At 34.8% G+C, this 24,055-nt stretch overlaps 1 protein-coding gene across 1 annotated transcript in view; it reads right to left on the bottom strand.

Annotated features, from left to right (window-relative positions):
* Nucleotides 1-1,253: 1,253 nt before the first annotated feature.
* Nucleotides 1,254-24,055, bottom strand: part of GAS2 (growth arrest specific 2) — a 95,694-nt gene continuing 72,892 nt past the window's right edge. Inside the window, exon 7 of the mRNA XM_015822146.1 lies at nucleotides 1,254-1,476. Within this exon, the coding sequence (XP_015677632.1) occupies nucleotides 1,258-1,476 (219 nt within the window). The 3' untranslated portion in view covers nucleotides 1,254-1,257. The remainder of the gene's footprint in view (nucleotides 1,477-24,055) is intronic.

Here is a 24,055-nt window from a genome sequence, read left to right as displayed (position 1 = left end):
TTTCACAGATGTATGTAATTTCAAAACATCTGCTGGTTCTAAAAGCTCAATAATACAAAGATGCTCTTATCTATTTCTTGCAACTGTCAACGTAGTTAAAATATTAACTTGTGATCTACCTACTGCATGAATCCTGGCTTTCTGGGAATCTTTGTTGTGTTTTTACCATGTCATTAGTGTTGTGTTTTGAATGGAGCGAAAGTTGTTATTTCAGTAAACCAGCTCCCAAATGGGGCTTGTCATTCTGCTTTAGAGCCTCCAGCAATATTGACATTATTTGAGACATGCCAGAGGTAGACATAATTGACAAACTCACAGCATATATCAGCATAAGCTACTTTCTGATATGAATAAACAAAATAAGCATTGGCCTCTCATTTACAGAGGATTTCTATTATTTCTTTTTAATTTCATTTTGTAGATGGGCTATCATATTGACCCAGCGGTTACTTATGGATATGGGTCTGCCTGATGCAAGTATATATTTTCCCAAACAATGTCCCATTCGTTTAATATGAATATGTGTATAGATCAGCTTCCTTTAATATGCGAGTCAGCCTGGAATAAACTCATCAATTTGATACATACAGCTAATCTGTAGTGACCTGTCTTGATGTGTTGAGGAAATTAAATTGGCTGTTCACATATTTAAATATTAACCCGTGAATAATGTTTTACAAACAACAATGGAGTTGTACGTGATATAATTCACAAACAAAGAGCTGTTTTTCTTTGAACAAAATAGGTGAAGCCATTCGAATATATTTCTCTGGCATTGTCTATTATGCTATTAGCTCTCCAGGCCTAAGACAGATGTTTTTCCCATTACATTATCCTTCCCCAGCCCTGCTTTTTTCCTACTAAGCTGAATATAACTCTTTGCTGTGGCAAATTATTGGGAATCATACCTACTGCTTTTTCAATCAAATTTCTACCATTTCATTTTTTTTTAACATGAGCCATATTGTTTTAATCAACCTACGAGTACATTCATAGAGTAATAATTAGGCTAAAAAATATGTCTGTCTTAAAAAAATCTGGTTTTCATAATTAACCTACCAAGAGTAACTTGCTAAGAAAAGGCACAGTACTAGAAATAAATAGTTCTACCGCTCAACAATCCATGAAATGGGTTGTCATTTCCAGTCTGCATGTTAAGTCCAGAAGTCCTTTCAAAGCATCAACTAATTTGACTACACATGAAGAATAGTGTGGGTCTACATATACCAAGTCCCGCAAAAAAATGAGAAGGCAATTTCACTTAATCTCTTTTTTGGTTTTGTAATGAGCAGAAACCACCAGGTAACTGTCTGGACTCAGGTCCTTGATAGTTGGAGACTTGTTCTGGATGGGGGAGGTTTTGCCATCCACCCGGGATATTTGCAGCATTCGGCAGGGGTCATGCTTCAGCAAGTATCCTGCAAATGTCTCCCATCCTCCTCCTACACGAACCATTACATGTTTGTTGTGCAGCATCTAAATTAGCAAAAGGAATGAAAAAAAAGAAGGAAACATAAAACAGCCGAAGAGCAGCATTAACATTTATCAACTGTTGAGAAGTGAAAGGGCCTGATATTGTACATAATCCTGTTAAACTTATTGTTAGTATCCAATTCTGGGCTAATATGTGGCAAGAAAATAATAATAATAATAATAATAATAATAATAATAATAATAATAATAATAATAATAATAATAATAATAATAATAATAATAATAATAATAATAATAATAATAATAATAATAATAATAATAATAATAATAAAGTTGGAAGGGACCTTGGAGGTCATCTACTCCAAAATATAAATTTTGTTCTTGAGATATTGCCTCCCCAAACCTAGATTCATGTGCTCTTTCTTGTTATTAGGTTCTAGGGAAATAACTAACTTATGAACCTCCTTCTAAGCCAGTGATGGTGAACCTTTTAGAGACCAAGTGCCCAAACTTCAACCCAAAACCCACTTATGCACAATGGAAAGAAAGGAATGGATTGTTGATGTCAAAGGTATCTGTGGAAGTATCTGTAAAAAAAAAAAAAAATAGCCGACTGATGAGCCAAGGTGTAAGGGGGAGGTCATGTCCTCTAAATAGCTTGGAAAACCAGATCAACTTTATTATCAGCAAACAGAGAATCAGTTGCAATAGAATGATAATGAGGGACTTGTGTTTAAGCACTCTGAGTTAGAAGCAGTTTCTGGTGTATCTTCAGAGACCATGTCATGAACAGAATATTGGAATAGCTTAGCCCAGGAGTGTCAAAATCGCAACCTCATGTGACGTGTCATGACGTATCGCAACTTTTTCCCCATTGCCGGAGCTGGGGTGGGTGCTGTTTCGGCATGACGCATTTGGCCCATGGGCCGGCAGTTTGACACCCCTAGCTTAGCCTATAGGAATCACTAAAGCCAAATCTTTCTTTTTAGATAGGCATACACCTATTTGATCAGCCCAAAAGATACACTCAGAAGAATATTTAGATGACCAAGTCACTAATGTGGTAACAGCATCTTAACTCTGTTATTGTTGTTAATAAGATGCTGCATTGCAGCTTCAAGCGTTAATGATAGCTAAAACAGAGAGCCATATTCAATATCTTATCCTGTTTACTTTCTCTATAAGAAAGTTGAAGATCTATTCTGAACAGTCTCTAGCACAGACAGATAAGAACAATGGGTATCTAAGCACAATGGATATCCCTTTTGATAATCTTGGGCTTGGGCACCATTAAAGTAGAATATTTTTTAAAAAAATTGGTAGGTTCTCAGACTACAGTATTATGAGAATCACTGAATAAAAATAAATCAAAAATTATTCAAAACCCCTTATAGCATAAGGACTAAACAGGGTAGTTCAACAACAGAAAATACAAGTGATCTTTTAGGAGCAGGAAAGTAAACTAACCAAACCCTTGTTTTATATTAATTTGACACCTGAAAGCAAAATAGCTACCTCAGAATAGAAACCTGCTCCATAATAACATAGCACTAGCAATATAAATGATTTAAAATGGACTATCACACTTATTGTTCCACAGTAGAAAGGGCTGCATTCTACTTCTGAGTAAATATTGCAAAAGTAGTAGAAAACCTGTTCAGTGAGGGCTGCCTATTCCTGATGGCTTGAAGATAAAAATGACTTAGCTTTTTTCATGAATTATGACAACAGTTTGTTTGGGAAGTTAAAGATGTATGTATGCAATTAATTATCACTGTCCGTCAATCACCCAAATCTGTTGATGCCAAAAGAAGCAAATTAAGCCAATATCAGAAAATAAAATGTGACAAGCCAAAATATATTACAGAAAAAAGTAAAATTTAAATATTGTATATATTAAATATAAATGAAAAAATAATAATAATTGCGGCACTAGTAAAATTGAATAGGCTGCATGTTTAATAAATATTCTGGATAAAACACTGAATAAACCTCAGGAGTAAGAAAAGTCGGACTGAAGACATGCTCTTCAAACATCTCTGGACAAAGGGAGGATGAAGATTTTACAAAAATGCTCCAGACAGTTGCTCCTCTTGAACAGACTTCAAGACAGCAATCTCTAGTAGGTTTTGAGCCATGGAAGACAAGAATTGTTCATCTTGCAAGGGAATAGCTCATCTTGTGGAATACTAAGGAATACTAAGTTTGCACACTTCCTTTGCTAATCAAGTAGGAAATTGCTTATTAACTACTTTTCAGCTATTAGGGATCTTTGAATCAACAAGTCTAAAAACACTGGATTAGCCTGCCTTCAATCCTTAATGAAAGAAAATTTTAATTACAAAAAATGAATTAAACAGCAAAAGGATAATTAAGATTTTGAAAAGTTCAAATGGGTAAATTATAAAGAATTAATTATAAAGAATCCTTCCTCTGAGAAACTCGATTGGTTTTAAACATACATAAGAGATAACAATTTCAACAACTGGACGCTAGAGGGAACTAAAGTTTTTAATTAAAGGAGAAGAATACATAAACCTGCTTAAGAACTACAGAATGATGAAAGGTATTATAACATTTTGGAAAGGTTATATTGTAACAATTGGAAATACTGCAGGATATTTTTGAAAATGGAATCAGAAGTTAATATCAACAATGTCAATACTGATTGTGGATGGATTGTGTCCAAATAACATTTCAGAAAAAATGGCAGAAGAGGAACAAATTTTATCTGACAAGACAGAAATGGCATCAAAAGTGGATCTACAAATAACAGGCTACAAGAATGACATGGGGGAAAAATGCTTAATTGGACATACAAAATAAATTGGTTGATGCTTTAAAAATCAAAATGGAATTACAATTAATAAACCAAGAGTGTCCTGGACCTAGATAATTTTTTTATATTGGATTTACAAAAGAGATTTGTTAAAGCTTGGATGAATCTTGGGAGAATGAATAAAAAAGAAATAAAGAAAAATTGAACTTTATGACATTACATAAATGGACTAAAGATATGATAGTTAAAGTCAAATGAAGGAATATAAAGTTGGTTTATTTGATACAGTAGTTAAATTGTTATTTCTGGTAATTCTTAATAGATTTTTGTTAATATAAGGACTGAAATGACAATATTTATGAATGTGTTTATAGTTAAGAGGTGGGATGAGACAGAATGATTAGATCATTGCTTGCAAATTAAGACCTGGTAAAAAGTTACTAAAATGTTTATACTTGTTATGATGAAACTTAGAAGTCACTTCTTTATATATTTCTTTTCTTCATATATTCTTAATTTTCCTCTTTTTTTCTTTGCCATTGCACTTTTTCCTTTACTATTTCTACTCTTTTCTTTCTTTTAGTTTATATTAATTTTTTACAATTGCAATTATAATCTTTAATATTATTTTTAAAAACTTTGTAAATATTTTAGGAAAGCTGAAAGACTGGAAACATGTGTGAACCCAAATTTATTTAATCTTCTAATTACAATCAATGAGTTTATTTCTTCAAGAACTTCACGTATATTGATTTATTGTTGATATCGTTCAATTAAATAAAACAATGGGGGGATTACAAACTTGAAGCAGCTAATTCAGTTAAAAACCATACAGTTAAAGACAACTACACAATTACAATGCAACTAAAGAGTTTTATAGGACACGTGCAATTCAGATATGCCTAACATTTGATTTATTGGTTGGTATAATCCTCCAATCCTTAACTAGAGATATAAAATAGTAATATGAGATGGATTAATTATAACAACAGCAACATAATATAAATTTCAAGCACAACAGTCTTAACCTTAAGGAAAATTCTCAAGCTGAAACAACTGCCATTATTCTCACGCCAAATTAGGAAAATATGAATGATTCATAAGCTCTGGAGGAGATTAATCAATGGAAACATTTAGAGGTCATCTTTCAACCTAGGGGGAAAATATCTGGAATTTTAAAATGTGATACTTTGAAAGCATATTCCCAAAGTCATGATAGTCATTGTAATTATAAGCATATCTTGGTAATGTTGACATTCTTGCATCCATTTGTGAAATGTCAGAACCTTATGTTTAAATTTGTAAGGAAGCTTTATATGAGGCAAGCTGAAATGATTTAACCAGTGGAACAACCTGCCTCTAGAAGTGGTTAATGCTCCAACACTGGAAGTTTTTAAGAAGAGACTGGACAGCCATATGTCCGAAATGGTGTAGGGTTTCCTGCCTGAGCAGGGGCTTGGACTCAATGACCTCCAAGGTCCCTTCCAACTTTTTTATTATTATTATTATTATTATTATTATTATTATTATTATTATTATTATTATTATTATTATTATTATTATTAGTGCTCCTTTCTTAATAGTTTTTTGGTTAAAATATAGACTGTTTTTGTTGCATTAGGAAATCCCCGTTTCTCTTTTAGTCACATGCAAACCCAAGGTCATAAAGCTGACTTGCATGTCATCAGAAGAAACATGTTAATGCAATATCATAGCTCCTAACAAAGAACCTTCAAATACATCATCATTAACAACAATCTAGAAGAGAGAAGGGGGGAAAAGAGCCACTCTTTGATTATTTCCTATATAAGGCCACCAACCTGGATCTGTTAGGGAAATGTTTCTGAATTTCTGTTCTACGTTTTGTATTCTGAATTTCTCCAGCAAGCAAAAGACCTAGACTGTTTCCGAACAAATATTAGTGTGTAGATATCTTTCCAGACAAAGTCAACAATTGGAAAGAAAAAAAGGTTAGCATTTTAATATAATTTGGGACAGTTCTTGTGGAAGTGGAGTTCCCCCCAGGTCCCTTAACCGAAATAAGATGTTACTAGTCACTGTTGAGAAATTTGCCCCTTAATCTATTACACCATGGCTTTTCAACCAGTGGTATGGGTACCACCTGTGGTACATTGGCACCTGGCAGGTGGTACGCAACCATCCTAGAAAAGTGGTAGTGGGGGAGGGAAATGAGCTGAACCAGTGGCAGCACCACACAAGCCTGAGCGAGAGATGGCTGGAGCTGCAGGGCTGTCAGGGCTCAGTGGAAGTGCCAGGATCAGTGCCAGGCTCCAGCTGGAGCTCTGCGCTGATCCTGGTGCTTCTGCTGAGCCCAGAAGAAGCACCAATCAGCTGGAAAGCAGCACTGATCCTGACGCTTCTGCTGAGCCCAGAAGAAGCGCCGATCAGCTGGAATGTTGCAGCATCTCCAGGGTCTTGTGATTTACATTCAGATGCTTGGCAACTGATTCATATTTATGACGGTCACAGTGTCCCAGGGTCATGTGAAGTGACCAAAACCTGCTGCAACCACCCAGCAGACGGGGGAATAAAAACCAAGCACCCGCCCATCCCACCCCCAATGCCAATCCTCAACCAAAATGCTCACAACAATGAAAATCTCGGACAGGAGGAAGAGTGCCGCTGGGTGGGCAGGCAGGTGTCTTGCTCGGCTGTGGCTTGGGGGGCACTTTTTCAGTGCCATTGTAACTTCGAACAGTCACTAAGCGAACTGTTGTAAGTCGAGGACTACCTGTACTTTATCACTTTTTTCCTTTTTTTTTTTTTTTTTTGGTCATCAAGTTTTTGACACCTTGCTAGGCGACTGGTGGTACTCAGGTGTTGCCATATCCTAAAAATGGTACAATGGGTGAAAAGGTTGAAAAGCCCTGTATTACACAACCAATGAATTCAATCAGAAAATCTTTAGATCAGCACTTGTGACACTGTCCATGGTCCTGAAATTGCTAATCTACAAATCTTCAGCTCATGACCTCTTCCTCAACCCTCTTCCCTAAATAGTTGCCTTTTGGGGACAGTATATTTCCTTGTGATTCCAAAAATCACCATGGGTTTACTCCTTAAATCATTTGCAAGATCAATGAAAAAAAACATTTTTCTTTTATTTTCCTTCCATGATAGATAAATTTCATAAATGTTATAACTTGACTCCTCTATGAAGTCCTTATTTGGAGTTTTTCAAATGTCACAATTCTTTACAGAGGTTCCTAAAAGTTCCATTAATCAAACAGCATCATAATTATCTTTGCCCTGTATCCATACTATTGTGCCAAAAGTATTATATATTTCTACACACCAGAATAGTCCCTGAAAATATTTTGCCACAAGAGTTACCCAAGATTTTCAAGCTAAGTCTACACACTACAAAATAGATTATTATACTATATCCCAGGTTGGCGCGCACGCGCGCGTGCGTACACACACACACACACGCTCTTTCTACATATTTCCATGGTTCTTTGTGCAGCAATTCTGTAAATTACTCTGGAACATTAAGATAACAAGGCAACAAATACATAAGGAAAAGAATGACAACCCCATGCAGGAAATCCAAGTTGTTTATGCTAGGGTTAGAAATAGGAGTATATCCAAATTTACCTTCCCTCCAGGCAAGAACTCCAATCATCCTAGTCCCACTGCCTATGGAAGGAACAAGGGTTTCAATGCCTTTCTGAAGGCTATTAAGGTCAGGGTCAAATGTTTTTCAGAACAGTTAGAGGAAGATCATTCCAGAGAACAGGCACTGCAGTGGAAAAGGTACACTTTCTGGATACTGTCAAATGACATTGCTTCAAGGAAGAAAACTAAAACATGCACATCCATTAAAAGCCCATCAAGGACAAGTGGTGCCACAAGTAGGTTGAGAGTAATGGGAATGGAATACTTAAGAAACATATAATAAAATATAAGACAGAATCATACATGTATGGGTGCTGAAAGAATGCAGATGCAAGGAATGAAAAAGTGAGCAACTACAGTAGTAAGACTTTTGAAGAAGAAAAGGCAATGGAAGAAGCCTTGTATGAACCTGGTAGAATTAAGATTAGTTGACATGACTGGCACATAGCATCTTTAATGCAAATATGTTAGTTATTGATATAAATCCAGTTTCATTTGTACTGTAGAAGTATGAAATGATTGGACAAATAAAAAAAATCCACTGTCTGTGAAAACTCTGTTTTGCTTTGAAAAGACAATTAGACAATCAGATGGATTGAAGTCCTATTGATAATGTTTCTTTGCTCACATAGGGACTAATGAATTCATATCTGGTGAACTGATTTTGATTCTGTCTAAGTTTCATTTGACTTTGCTAAGACTGAATTGAGAATTGATGCTATTGCAAAACACTAAGGATGACTTTTTTGAAGCACAAGCCCGTATTATCACTTTTTGGTACATTGGTATGCTGATTGGGAAACATGAAACAAAATACCAGAATGAATATTTTGTACATTTTTATACACAAGTATATAGTGTGAAATAATTTGCATATGTATTTAGCACCCCTTTTGTACATTTTTAAAATATAGCAATAACATATTTCCAGATTGCATTTAAATTTTATGAGAGAGAGAGAGAGAGAGAGAGAGAGAGAGAGAGAGAGAGAGAGAGAGAGAGAGAGAGAGAGAGAGAGAGAGAGAGAGAGAGAGAGAGAGAGAGAATCCAAATAGAGTACATTACTCAGAAAAAATGCAGGTGATGAATGATGGCTTAATAGATATTTGGGCATGTGAATTAGATTGGCTTGAATTGAAAAATAAAAAATAAATAAATAATTGATTTACTAAAACAAGAAATAGCTTTATTTGTTTTATTAATCTGATATGTCTTCAATTAGGATACTTTGGGAAGAAAGAAAGGCCATTCATATAACAAAAGAGAGCTGCCCTCAAATAAAATGTAGTACTTTAGACAGAGATATAAGTTAAAACTTCTACATATGAGCTAGGCCTGATATCACTATAAAGTGCAAATACTACATAAATGAATAATTGGCGAGTTCTGCAAACCAATTTAATAGCTTGGAAATCCTCAAATAATAGTTGAGAAAGTCAGACAAGTTGCAAATATGACATCTACCACTAGATGGCAGGCATGCTCTGTATATAATGTGTGCTAATCCGGGACATCACACACTAACCTGTGTAGGAGAATAAAGATTTCATTGAAAGTGAATCAACAAAATATATATTTCATTAATTATTACAGAAAAAAAATCTTTGAACCTGGTTTGGAAATCCCAGAAGTCTTGAGTGTTCACTGCATAACTTCAAAACGTTCGTTCCTATGGTGTATCTATTGATCCTAAACCAAAGCTAGAAGGAAAGGGCGGGGGAGGGGGAGGATTTAAAAAAAAAAAAAAAAATTGGCAGCTATCAATCAACACAGTAAGATAAGTAGGAGGCAAAGCAAGTTGCTTGGAGATTATTTTTTCCCAAGTTAGGCACGGCCACATTCCTATGGTCTGCTCCAGCAGGGGATTGGACTAGAAGACCTCCAAGGTCCCTTCCAACTCTGTAATTCTGTGTTCGAGACATGCGCCGCTGAAGTGTTGCTTTTTATTGGGATATTACTCTCTTCTATTAATCTTTCGCCGTATGCTGTAGCCATTTGCAGTTTGTGAATATTTATTCCATATCAATTACACCAATTTCATGAGGGAATTTCGGGACAGTCTCCTTTAGAATCATTTCTTTAACAGCATTTTTAAATAACCCCAAACGAGTCGTTTAGGTAGGTGTAGAAATGGGATGGATGGGTGGATATAACAAAACCCCAGGCACTCTACCAACAGCGGGAAGGGAAAAGGCTTTCTCACCACCCAAGAGACAAAAGAGGAACACAGAATCAAAATAAAACCAAATGGCTGCCCTTTAGCTATTAAAATCGCCTCCTCCCAAAATCCAGATAAAAAGGCTGCCCCAAATAAGGGACGAAAGGCTCGCACCGCTGGGCCATAAGCTCTGCCCCTTTTGTGCCACCGGTGAGCCTCGCCCGCCTGAAGGAAAGGCTGGAGCTCGCACCGCTGCAACGCGACGCCCTCAAATCTCGTGAATGCCTTTGAAAGATATTTCTAAAATCGGGGCGGGGCAGGGGGGGCAGGTCATTATAAGGCATTTCTCAAGAGATAAAGCATTTCATAATGCAAGGGCCACTAACGAGAAGCCCTTTCTCCTTTTTTTTTTTTTTAGCTAAGCAATGAGCCTCCCCACCCCACAGCTATATATGAACCAACCTCAGCAAAAGCTAGGTTTTTGTTCTTGATTTATAGTCTGGAGATCCAGCCAGATCCATTGCTTATGAATAATGGTTTGATTTTTAAGGTAGGGATATAATACAGAGAGAGGGGGAGGAGGGAGAGGGAGAGACGGGGGGGGGGCTGAGAGGCTTAAAATACTTATTTTGGGTTTTTTCCATCCTCATTTTCCCAAATCATGGTCAATGCTCCGAATTTAGTAATTGGGAGCCCGCTGTACACTTCTAAAAGCCATTTCCCACAACACATTTGCAAGAAGAACAAAGCAGGGAGTAATTGTGTTGAACTAGTTGCTTCAAATTAGAATTGGCCCAAACACTGTACAGATATATTTGGCTGTCACTCAGGATTATACATGTGAAGGCCGCTTTGAAGAAGATATAAATCAAAATTGCAAATGTGCACTGGAACCACTCTGGGCTGCAGGAACCAAAGCTTTCAAACCAGGAATGACAGATTGAACTAGCTAGAAATTTTAATTAAACCTCGTAAGGGAGAACTCTCCAGCTAGCTGTGCCTCAGCTGCCCTGGCTTGGATGAAGAGCCCTGCCAGAAAACCAGAATGATCTGAGAAAGTCATCACATCCTTAGAATCCATTAATTCTGCTCCCAAATAATGGCAATGCTTTTGAAGAAAAGGGGGGCAAGCAGCTTTAAAAATGACAGAACATACAGCACAGGATACAAAGCAGTGTGACCTTGGTTGCTTAGCAATGTGAGAATAATGAAAAAAAAACAACCCCAACCCAGAAACCATGGGGCCTTTGTGCTACACTCTTGTGAAGAACCCTGTACTTATGTACTTCTCTTCAATATTTGTGATAAATTGCCAAAGCTCCCTGCATAAATTTCCCTGAAAATATAAAACATTAATGAGAAAAATGCAGGATCACTTTTTCCTTTCTTCTAGGAGATAAAGAGGATGATTTGTTTGTTAGAAGACCTTGTAGCTTTTTAGAAGGTCTGGTTCGGAAACCTTTTTAAATTGTAAACAAGAGAAAAAGACTGGGGGAAATATCCATATATTTTTCTAAAGATAATCTAACTGCACTGTATCACAGTTTCAAAGGGATACAAGATCAGGGTTACATATTGCAACTTTCTGAAAAACTAATTACCCAGTTAATCTAAGCAAAACTAGCTTAGGTGCACAAGAGTCAGTGAAAAGCCAGTATGTTTGTACAATCTGTGATCTGTTCTCGCGTGTTCTTAGGTGTGTTTATGTACTGGTGGACAGTTGATTGGCTGGGGATGCTTTCCCTGAAACAGTCTGGTGGGCATCCTGGACATTCTTCTGATTTGGAGTCATCAACCAGTGGTTTCATTGACTCTGAAAGCTTCTTGGTAGCACTGGCTGTTTGACCAGGTCTAACGCCTCTGTAGGAAGAGGCTGGCTTTGAGGAGACAAATGCTAGGATTAAATGAAGCTCTCTTTGAAAACAGGCGCGGAACTATTGTTGTAGCAAAAAAAAAAAATGCTTGGTAGGTACAAAGAGTTGGAATACATGCATTTATATTAAAATGGTTACAGAGGATACATCTTGTTTCCTGATCCTAGCTTTAAAAAAAGACCTGCCGTGTCATGATCTGAAGTACCACTTTCATTTGTGTAGATACCATGTATGTGATACATGGTCAGTTCTGATGATGTATTAATAAGAAACATTAGATTGCTAAGCGCTAGCAACAAGATTCTTTCAGTAGTGCGCTATATGATTTAATTCATTTAGACTACATTTTGCTTCCACATCAAAATTTGTATTTAAGCTGGTTCGAAGTAAGATAAAAATTAAATTCAACATGACTATGACAAAATGTTCAGATAGTCCTCGTACAGCTACTGTTTGCATTTACAACAGTGATGAAAAGTAAAGTTATGACCAATCCTCATATTTACCACTTCTGTAGGTCTCTAAAAGCAAAGGAAAACTGAAGCAAGATCATAAGCAACTGCCTGGCTTAACAGTCAACTTGCCAGTCATTAACTGTGGCTGCAAAATGAGGACTGCCTATAAAAGCAAATCAGTTAACACATCACATTATTAAACTTCATAAAGGTGGAAAGGACTACCTGTAGATCATCAAGTTCTATTCCCCTTAGTTCAAGAACCCAAATTAAAGCATCTTTGACAAGCATGCATCAAATATACATTTTTATCAATTCCTTCTGGCATGGGCTCCACAGTTCAGTGGCTCTTATCCTTAGCAACTTTTTCCTACCATTCAATTGATATCTGCCTTCCTGTAACTTAAGATCTGTGCCCTCTATGATAGCTTGGTAGGAAACAGGATAGCCACTGTTGTTCAATAGGGGGGGGGGAAACCACTTTACAGTGTATATATTTGGTAAACTTTTGTGTTGTTGCTTTTGAATAGTAGCCTTATTTGCTTGCAACTTTTTTTAAAAAAAAATCAATTCTACTTCTATTATATCACCTTTATAGGATTCAGACATTTGCCTCAGGAAACTAAGAGATACGAGGAAGAACTTTATTTTATTCCACCCTTGTATCATTTAATGAATAAATTGCAAAGTGATTCTATTCTGAAATAGCTAATGAGAATGCTGTAGTGGTAACTTTTCATGGAAGTATTTTTATATATGATATAAAACCAAAAGTTTGCAAAGGAAATTTCATGCCTTTCCAAAATACATTGTTTAAATATGAAGATATGGAAGTCATATAGCTTTGATCTTATACATATATGTGTTGGTGATATGAAGATAAATGATCTGCATTTAGAATTAACCATCTTGCCTGCCGTGTGCATGGAGACACTTTAAAAAAACTTTGCTGAAATCCTTAATGTAAGAAATCTGAGTATATTGGATGCCTTTTTGTTCATCAGTTTTATATCTTTCTCTTTAAACTAGATGACCAGAAGAAAAATGAAAAAAAAAGAAAAGAAAAAGAAAGGAGACTCTGGCAAAGTGTTTGGACCAGAAATATGCTCTAAATGCCAGAAAAATACTGATTGTTGTAACAGAATATCTGGGAGCTTTTATGCTTCTATTTCCTTTCAGCGTGAGCAACTGGATTCTGGTGTAGAATTTGGCCTTTTGACAGGAAAAAATATCTGGTGAGTAGCTTTCCTAAGAGAGAGTTTCATAGTCTCCATCTCAGTTCTAATAGGGTACAAAAGAACAGAAGATCCTAGCATACAGTTCCTCTGTGACTTAATTAATACATTCATATATTAATGGAACAGCCAAATCTTTTACCTCTCCTTTTCCCCAACACATGCTCCATCCCTAGCCATCCTGAGACTATCCATTCTCTACTTATTTATTAATTTCTATTAATTCAGTTTCTATAGCTGTCGATTTCAACTTAATACATCCATTCCAATGGGTACTATTCAGCTTTCTTTGTGCATTTTAGCTTACCTATATCTACCATCTCTCTCTCTCTCTCTCTCTCTCTCTCTCTCTCTCTCTCTCTCTCTCTCTCTCTCTCTCTCTCTCTCTCTCTCTCTCTGATTTTTTATTTTTATACATAACTCAAGGTGGCTAATGTATCTAACCGTCCTCCTATTGTCTTCACAACAGCCCTGTGAAATGGATGCCTTAACCACTAGATCATACAGGCTCTCTATGCATTTGTGCATGCATGCATGCATGTCCATAAAGGATTGAAAGACTATGCAGGTACAAGTCACCTGCAAAAGCAAATATACCTCTGTGGAAAAATATCAGGTCTTCAAAAGCAAAGCTTTCTTTTGTTCACCTCTAGTTTATAAAATGTGAGAAATACCAGAATCTTGGATGTTTCTTAAAAATAAATCCCTACTAGTTGAACTGATTTATTTATCAAATGTATATACCATTTCCCAGCCAAAGGATTGAATCCAAGGAGGTTTTCATCACCAGTTTTAGCTAGGGCAACTCAAGTCAACTGCCCAAACAAAGAAGTGTAGAAACATCACAAGTGGGTCCTTTTCTAAATTCATAAATCCAGTCCAACTTGGAAGAGAATTTGGAAATTTCTAGTTTATATCTCCTTTGAGATGAATACTTCTGAAAGCATAAAGATTATTTTGGAAGGTGAACCAGATGAAGCTCACCAACATTTCTAAGAAAAAAATGATTTTTATTTCTAGGAGCTCTGATTGCACAGAAAGATTTATGGGTTATTATGAGTAGCACAAAACTTGGGGTGGGGGGGGAGAGAAATGAACCCCATAGTGACTGCTCAGATTTCAGGACTTATTTATTTATTAAACAATTAGAACTAAACCTCATAGGCAGAGTGCTTCTTCCATTACTGAATACAAAAAAAAATATGTCACAATGTACTTTCCATTTGAATATCTTTGAGTCCTATTCTTTCCTGATACAGTGCAACATCTCTTTAACCTTTGGCTTTCTACTAAACCCCTTTCATTTTTTTAGATCTAGTTATTTTTATCTTCTTTCTAAACAGGCCTGTTTTATTTAGGTGATAAGAGATAAACTATATATAAATAGATATTATCTCAGAAAAATGGACTTTGATAACCTTGTAAGGGGAAAAAATACTAATAACTAACAACAGAAATTCTCCAGAATTTTATCTCAATCATTTTAAAAATATAATTTTCTTGAACCATACTAAAGTTCATTCTAAAGAATTTGGAATTAGCATCTCATTGTTGTAATATATTTTAAATTTAGCTTCAATAGGTGCCTTTGTTGATCTTTGCTTTCATCCCATATGTCTTTTTTATTAGTTTTATTCATTTATAACATAAAATGTGAAAATACAAAATCAAATAGTTCATCCCATATGTCTTGAAGGTAGTTGAATAGGTTCAACTAAAGAGTCATGTGATATATGGTTTGAATGATGTGTAGGCAAGTTTATTTTATATAAAACTAATGTCTATCTAGGAGTACTTATAGTTAAAACAGTCCCTGAGAATCTAACTGTTTCTTAGATATCAATTAAGAACTGCTTCAGCTTTGGAAAATTTCTTTATGCATCTGTTAATGGGCATGTTTCATTCATTCTAAAATTATTAAAACCAGCAACATCAAATAAATAAAATGAATAAATAACAGGTATCACGTATGCTCCAGAGAGAATTGGGGACTAATGTACACTTTCTGCATGAACAAGGCATGATATCACTTTTTGGCTTGCTATAATCATATACCCTGGAGAAAGAGGAGGAGGGGAAGGAAATTGAGAAACAGGCTTTTTTATACATGTCTCAAAATGTTATATGAGTCTTTTCCTCTCCTCTTAGTAAATCATGGCAAGTGACATGACATAACAAGTAACTGCCTACACAAAACAAGAAATTAGTTTGAACAATTGCAGTGTTGTTTCTAAAAAAACAACTTTAAAAAAAAATCAGTCAAGAAAAAAGTAAAGTCAACTGGACGAAATCCAAGTCATACAAAAACAATAAACTACAAGTCTCATGCATTTTTGCTTTCAGATCTAAACTTACAGTATAGTGCTGCTCATTCACATTATGGATACATAAATCAGAAATCTTTTTTCAAACCATAAAATGCAAAGTTAGCTGGTGAATCAACGACAACAGATACAATTTTCTATGTATAATAACAACCAAGTCATAACACAATATTAAAAGTAAAATTGTTTACCTCTGACAAAAACGTTGTGTTTATTGCTATAGACAACTAGCAAATGTGCAATTATTTATATGAATTACCGGTGCATTTGGTAATTATATTTACAAAGGGGGGCATCAATTTTAAGTAAGTGTTTAATATTGTTAGGTTGGCAAATTGATAAGAAGTCCATCAACACTGACAAAACCACCATCAGTCAATTGCATAGAGCAGCTTTTATTTGGAACAACTTACCTTACGATGATACCTCATGCAATATCAAACACCTGCCTTTCCCAGGTCCTTGTTTAAACATCTGACTGATTATGTGACCATCTATAACAAACCTGTGGTTGTGTCCATGTAGTTTCTTTGTTTATTGTATGCTATCTATTTTACTTTGCTAATAGACTATGGGCTGAATTTAACTTTTTTTAAACACACATACTGTTGCATATTAATTCATAATGCCAATACCATATTACTGTTAGTAATGAGCCAAATGGAAAAGAAACCTTTCTTATTCTCTATATTCATTTTAACAAGCCACTTTTTCATTCCAACTTCAATTATTCATTGATTAATGCAGGGAATTTGGGCACATTTATATGAGATTATTATAAGCCTAACATAGGCTTATTCCTTATTCCTTTCACTATCAAGGTCTAAAAATCGAAGTTGAAATACTTACACCAGTGATTATCAGCACACTGGGTGCTATACCAAAAAAGTCTTGAATGGCAACTAGAAAATCTACATTTTGATAAAACTTTTGTAATTTGTCAATTACAAAAGGGCCATGCTGCTTGGAACTGCACATATTCTATGTTGATATATTACAAAATCCTGAGATTTTGTTTTGGGAAGAACTCAATGTGTATGAAGGCCAACATCAGCTAAAGATCTGGCAGCTGTAATTTCACATTGTTGTGGATACAACAATAAGGCCAGATCCAGTCCAAATATCAGTCTTACTGTGCAGCCAGACTTAATAATGGAAAGTTTGAAAAACAAGTTTAATTATTCATAAAATGGACCAGATCATATTCTGATCTGCTATTAAGTAAGAGGACAAAATATTTGATGGGAAACCATGGCAGTACCAAGGAAGAGTCAAGCAAGTCCACATTTATCATCGGAGTTCACTCCACTTAAAATCTGCAGAGGTCTTATCTTTTTAATTCAATTCAAGCAACATGAAAATTAATGTTGCTTTTTTCAGGTAGTGTAAAAATATTCCTGTTATAATAATGTATAGGATAACAAGATATCAAAACCTTTTATATCAACGATATTGTGTTGTCTAGAGTTTTACCTAAAACTGAGAGTTCCTGAGTAAAGCTGACTTAAAATGGGTAAAGTAGTTTACATTTCCTCTGTTTCCTCCTATTAATTGGCATTTAAGTTTATAAATTTAACACATTTAACAAACACATTTAAGTGCTTAGATTACATCTACTCCTTTCATGGTATCCAATTAGCTTGTAAGAGAAATATAAGTTCACTGCAGGAAACAGCAATATTTTCAAGCATTAGATACTACCGTGTGATTTCAGGCAATGCTAAGGGTGGAATAAACAACAGAGATGAAAATAATAAAATTTCCAAAAGCTCAAGCAAAGTCACGTGAGAGAACAGGGATAACGCATAAAATCTGGATATTTTATCTATGTTTCTTAATTTTTTAAAGTGGAAAATAGTGGATTCCCTTCCAGGATTTCAGAGGCATCACATTGTCAACGCCAACCAATTGCAAAGATCAGCCTAGCACCAGTAGGTAAATAATGATGTGTTCACCAAAAGGGTCTGTTGCCAACACTCGTGCTGAGGGAACAGAAATTTGAATGGGAAAGTCCATCTTTCTTTTCCTAGTGTTTCAGTGATGATATAGAAAATAGATCAAATACCCACTTGGTCTATCAGAAATTCTTACGCATAACAAGAATGATTTGGAGAGGATGCATGTATATGAGCTTAAAGACTTCTTTTTCAGTATAATAATAATAATAATAATAATAATAATAATAATAATAATAATAATAATAATAATAATAATAATAATAATAATAATAATAATAATAATAATAATAATAATAATAATAATTTAATTTATACCCCGCCCTTCTCCTCACCGGACTCAGTATGAGATATCATTAACAAAACACAAGAGGGAGCACCCAAAAAAAGTTGTTGTTTTTTTAAAAAAAATATTCCTTCACATTTTTCTTTATTCCTGGGAATCGTCTGGACATGCCCATTCATTTTTCTTGCTAATATTTTTCAAAACAGGCTTGTTGTTTTCATATTCCCAGGGCTGTGAGACAGTGACAGACTTTCTATCTAAGGCAGGACTAGAACTCAAGTGCATCCTGCTTTCTAGTTTGAAGTCTTAAACCACTGTACCAAACTGTCTCTATGGTTTTTTTTTTTTTCCAGATTGCCTTTCTTTCAGAACAGACATTCTAGGATTTAGGAGTATTTACACCATAACAAGTAAACTCTCATTATAGAAACCACATCTCCGCAGTATGTCTATGGAGATTTTCAGTCATCCAGGTCATAATTGTCCCAAAGGTGCTTTTTTCATGAGGCAATTGGACTTTCTTGTTTTTCGTTGAAGACGTTTCATTTCTCATCCAAGAAGCTTCTTCAGCTCTGACTGGATGATGGGCAATGGGTATAAATCCTTCTATTCCCCACCATCCAGCCAGAGTTGAAGAAGCTTCTTGGATGAGAAGCGAAACGTCTTCAAAGAAAAACAAGAAAGTCCAGTTGCCTCGTGAAAAAAGCACCTTTGGAACATCTTTGCAGTACTATCAGGAAAATGCTATGTTTACTTAGTCATAGTGTAAAAATAATAACTATCATATTATAAATTAATGTGAAAACTTTTATCTTTACCCATCTTAAAAAATACTGGGAGAAAAGGAATAGGGTAGAGTGAAAATCTCATTTTTACACAGAAAAATTGTAATGCAAAAATCCTCCCTACTTTGGAAAATATAATTTTCTAAAAATTCTGAGAGAGAATACAAACCTCACTCCAAAGGCAATTTTGAAGTATTTTTAAAGAAACTGATATGGTAGAAATTGAAATATATTTATGATATCACAGTTTTGTTTATCTTAAAAAGTAATACCCATGTTATAATGTGAAGCTTCACATTCACATATTTTGTTGCTAAACTATTATCCTGTATTTTTGTGTGTGTGTGTGGTTAGGCTCAATTATTCCCAGCAAAGAGTTCATTTTACAAAATTAGCTTCCCTTGAAAATATAATAGTTTTATATATAACATAAAACAATACATTTAATATTAAATACTAATGTCCAGATTTTGAAATATTCCCAAAAGGAAAGTTATGCAATAATCTTCCTGATCACCAGCATTTTTTGAAGTGCTTCATCATTTGGAAATGCAATTCTTCCTGGAAATTGATCCCTGGAATTATTTTTAAATTTTGTTTTATATTTTGTAAGTAAAATAACTGGTTCAATAACTTTCCCTGAAAACACTGTAAGATATTCATTGTTGTACTTACTTTAAAATGCTTAATATTTTTTACACTTTTTGTGATTGTAAAATGGAATTATTTAATCGAAACTTACTGCTATACTATTCTGATAGGTGGTATTAGCTGGGAAAAAATTAATGAGGAGAATCCATTAAAGATCTATTGGAAATGCTTTTGCCTTCTAAGATTTAATTAACTTTTTTCTCCCTTTCTATATATTGTTACAGATCAGCTCCTATCAGCTATACAACAACTTTTCCAATATTTGAAGATGGAAATGAGACTGTCTCTTCATCTTTTTATTTATATGCTAATTGTAATGCAACTCTCTCAATCTTTTTTCATAAAACCTGATCACCATATCCATTGCTCCCCTGGAGACATTTATATCTTCTGTATCCAAAACTAATCATTGTGATTCAGTTCAAGTTTGATCCAACCCAAGGACCTAGTTTTAGCTGGTTTCCTTGGCTAAAACTCTCTCACTGAGCATCTCTACTAGAAGATAAAGAGTAATGCAATGTTCCCTGTCAGTGGGAATATGGCAGCATACTACCAACTCTCCTTGAAATGCTTTGCAAAGATTGTATGTAATTTTGAGATGTCCTGTCTTTAGAAGTATTTTCAGAGGGTGGTCATGTAATTGAGTCCTTTCAGAATAAATGTCTGCAATATCTTGTTCTTTAAATGGTCAAAGATTTCTGCTAATGATAATCCCATAAATCAAGGAGCCATTAAAACAATGCATTTTAAAAAGAGAAATTCCATTTTCTTCATGAATGCTCTGTTTACACTTTCTGATCCACACATGTGCTAAAAAAATAAACATACAAATAAACAAACATAGCTACTTTCTCCCTATAACATTATGCTCTAATTTTCCACTAAGCTTTTTAGAATAATATTGAAAAGAAATGTTTACTATAAAGATAGTGTCTTGGATATTTTCCCCATCATTTGCAGGAAGGACGTGTAAATATACATAAGACATAGTGGTTTGGATGATGGTAGTCCAATTATCTGGAGGGACTGGGGTGCAGACCTAATACTGATCTGTTTATAAAACCAGAAGGCAGTTTCCAAATAATAAAGTGTACAATCTTATTGTTCAATCATACTAATTTTTATTGTTTTGTGTTTGTTTAATCAAATCCTAAAGTGAGCAATAACAAAGAGAAAAAAAAAATCCAATGGTTATTCAACTGGACAGAAAGAGAAAACAGTGGACCAATTTTACTATTTCTTCTGAAATATGCCTGCTTATTAATGTATAAAGAGGAGCGTTTCATAGGTATGAGCAAATGATAGATCATAGATAGTTTCCAGTGGACAACGGCAGCTGATTATGGGATTCTTAACAAGGAATACCTCATCTGAACAAGAAACGGCAACAGTGCCTTTTGCTCAGAATAACTTGGATGAGATTACTGTCTTAATTGTTGAAGAGATTCTTAGAATCTCCTTTTGCTTTGTAAATTTAAAACACATTCTTGGCTGGAGAGCATGTAGTAAAGTAAATAGACTGATCAAGATTAAGTGTGTGTTGGGGGGAAGTTGATATCAAATTGGTTGATGTTGAATGAAATACTAAGAGGTTACGATGTATGTAATACCGTCCAACCAACAAAATGAGACATGAAATATCATCTTTCTTTCCTGTCTATACCAGAATTTCATTGCTTTTATAAAAAAAATAGTCTATAACATGTGGTTTACATAAACATTCCTCTTGATTTATGGACAATGTACTGCTTTTATCCAAACATGAATTACACAGAGATCTTTTATTTTGAGTTTAAAATCTCTGAAATTATAAAAATATATTGCTATATATCAGGGTAAGATATGAAATTATACAGTTTAAAAACATCCTAGGAATGCAAGTTTCATTATCTTTACCTTTGATAAAAAAAAAATGTATCCAATTCCCCAAATGTCATCTGAATGAAAACAAGTTTAATTGTTAAAAATTAAAATATGGGGAAAAAAATAAAATTAACTAAGTGTCCATTTGTGTAAAAGGTTTTGAATGCTTAATTCTCAAATTTTCAACTTATGTTCCTATGTATTCATATACTGTTCAATTCTATGAGTTTTCTTCTGCCATGCTGGCAAACAACTCTCTACCATCTTGGATGAAAATACATGAGTGAGAATTTTATTTACTTCATTTTTTTATAAGAACCTGCTAAAATTCACAGCTTTCTCCAAAAATTGGATGAAAATTTCAGATATTTTAATGAATGTTGGGAAAATTGAATTAAGCCATAGAAACACCACAATGCTTGAATTTTGTTTTAAATTTCAAAGATTGTAAATTTAAAATCATATTATATATTTCTATATTTGAAAAACCTTCACACTTAACCATTACTATTGCTAATTTCAATGTAAGTAGTTTCTACTCTTATTCCTTGACCCCTACATCTTTTACTTTAATCCTAATTAAATAGGAATTAATCTAATTATTAAAGCAAATAGAAAGTAATCTAATAATTTATGGATCATATTAATACAAAAGGTTACATATGGGCTTGAAGATGCTTTAAGTGATAGTCCATAGTTGTGATTATATATAATAGAGGAATATAATTACGTGTCCATTCACAAGAAATATATTTCCAGTGTTTATGCCCAGACATGGGCATCTTTGCCCAGGTTGTATCCTTCTAAAAATCTGCTAGTTAAAGATACAAATCATGTGTCTGGTATACAAAGAGTTACACATTCAGTGCCATAATTTATAAAAAGTTACATCAAGGTTGATCGTTTTCAAGCATTTTCAGTAGCAAAGTGGAATAAAGAAATTAAATGGATGAAGCTTGTTTCCATCTCTTTATTTTCAGGAAGCCACACTATTTAACTCTGAGAGGCCAGATTACTTTGAAAGAATCAAAAGCAGAACTCATAAAGCTGATGACAAATATGTAGGCAACTCCCATATATGAAATCCATTTACTGTACCTACTTTCTGTATTATAGGGATTAGAGTGGCTACATAAAGAATTCAGAGCATTATACACCTTCAACACAGATTTACATTATCCCTTTCCAGTAATGCAGACCTGTCAATTTGCACCAGATCGGAGCTTTCAGAATGCCAGAAGCAACAAGTCCCTTCACCTCAGTCATTGTTAAGTTTATTAGAAGCTTAACCTATTCTCATCTGCTAAGAAAAGAGAAGCACAGCCTGATGGGAGGGTACTTTGGATACACAGAAATTGAAAGGTTTGCTGAATCTGAGAGAAACTCCATTTGAAGACATTGGAACTTCTTTGCAGGCATGCCCAGGAAATAACCTTTTCTGGTGATCATGATGGATATTGTGCTTAATGAACAAGATGATGAATGCTCAGTCTAATAAAGCACACACAGTCTATCTGAATGCACAGGTGCACAAAGAGACAATAGCATGCAAGAGTACGCTGCCAAAGCCCAGGAGAAGATCAAAGTATAACTGATGGATAAAAGCACCAAGTCAGGACATGAACTTTCCCAATCAACAATTGTCCAAGAACAGCTACACTGCACTCCAAACTGCCTTCTAAATTTGCAACACTTTTCTCAGCAAGATTGATGAAAAGTAGCTGGTCAGAATCCAACACTTTTTGGTTATAACACAGGGATTTGGTTATAACGGCAGGGATAGATTCTTAGACATTTTCTAAGGGAAGCAACTGTGACAGCTTTTCATTCGGAGTTGCTTGTGGTCCAGAGTAAATAACATAGGAAAATCTGATTGGCATTGAAAATGAAAGTATGGTTACTGTTAGGGTTAGATCCAGTGGTGGGATTCAAATATGTGAACAACCATTTCTCTGTGTGGATGCCGCTTCCGTAAGTCTATTCTGGCCTGGGCCACAAAAAAATAGCTACCAGTTCTGCCGAAGTGGTGCGAACCGGCTGAATCCCACCACTGGTTAGATCTGCTTGAAGTCATGACAGAAATCTTATGATAGGGATCGATTCTTAGTGGTTACCTGAAGAAATTGTCAGTGATAGCTTTTATTCTGGACTTGTTTGTGATCCACAGTAAATTACATGGGAAAATCCCATTGCCAATGAAAATGAAACTAGGGTTAGGGTAAGGGTTAGGGTAAGGGTTAGGTCTATTTGAAGTCATGGCTGAAATCTAATGCTAGGGATAGTTTCTTAGCACTTTTTTAAGTAAAGGGTCAATGAAAACTTTTTGTTCGGGTTGTTTGTGGTCCAGAGTAAATTACATGGGAAAATCTCATTGGCATTGAAAATGAAACTAGGGTTAGTGTTAGTGTTAGGTCTATTGAAAGTCATGGCCGAAATCTAATGTTAGGGATAGATTCTTAGCAGTTTTCTAAGGAAAGCATCAGTGACAGATTTTCATTCAGAGTTGTTTGTGGTTCACAGTAAAATACATGGGAAAATTCCATTACCATTGAAAATGAAATAGGTTTAGAGTTAAGGATTACATAGATCTTAACATTCCAATAGCCTGTTTTCACTC

This window comes from Protobothrops mucrosquamatus, unplaced genomic scaffold (assembly GCF_001527695.2).
Source record: "Protobothrops mucrosquamatus isolate PMUCROS unplaced genomic scaffold, P.Mucros_1.0 scaffold1479, whole genome shotgun sequence".
Lineage (NCBI taxonomy): Eukaryota > Metazoa > Chordata > Lepidosauria > Squamata > Viperidae > Protobothrops > Protobothrops mucrosquamatus.
This window is presented reverse-complemented; position numbering and strand designations above follow the sequence as displayed.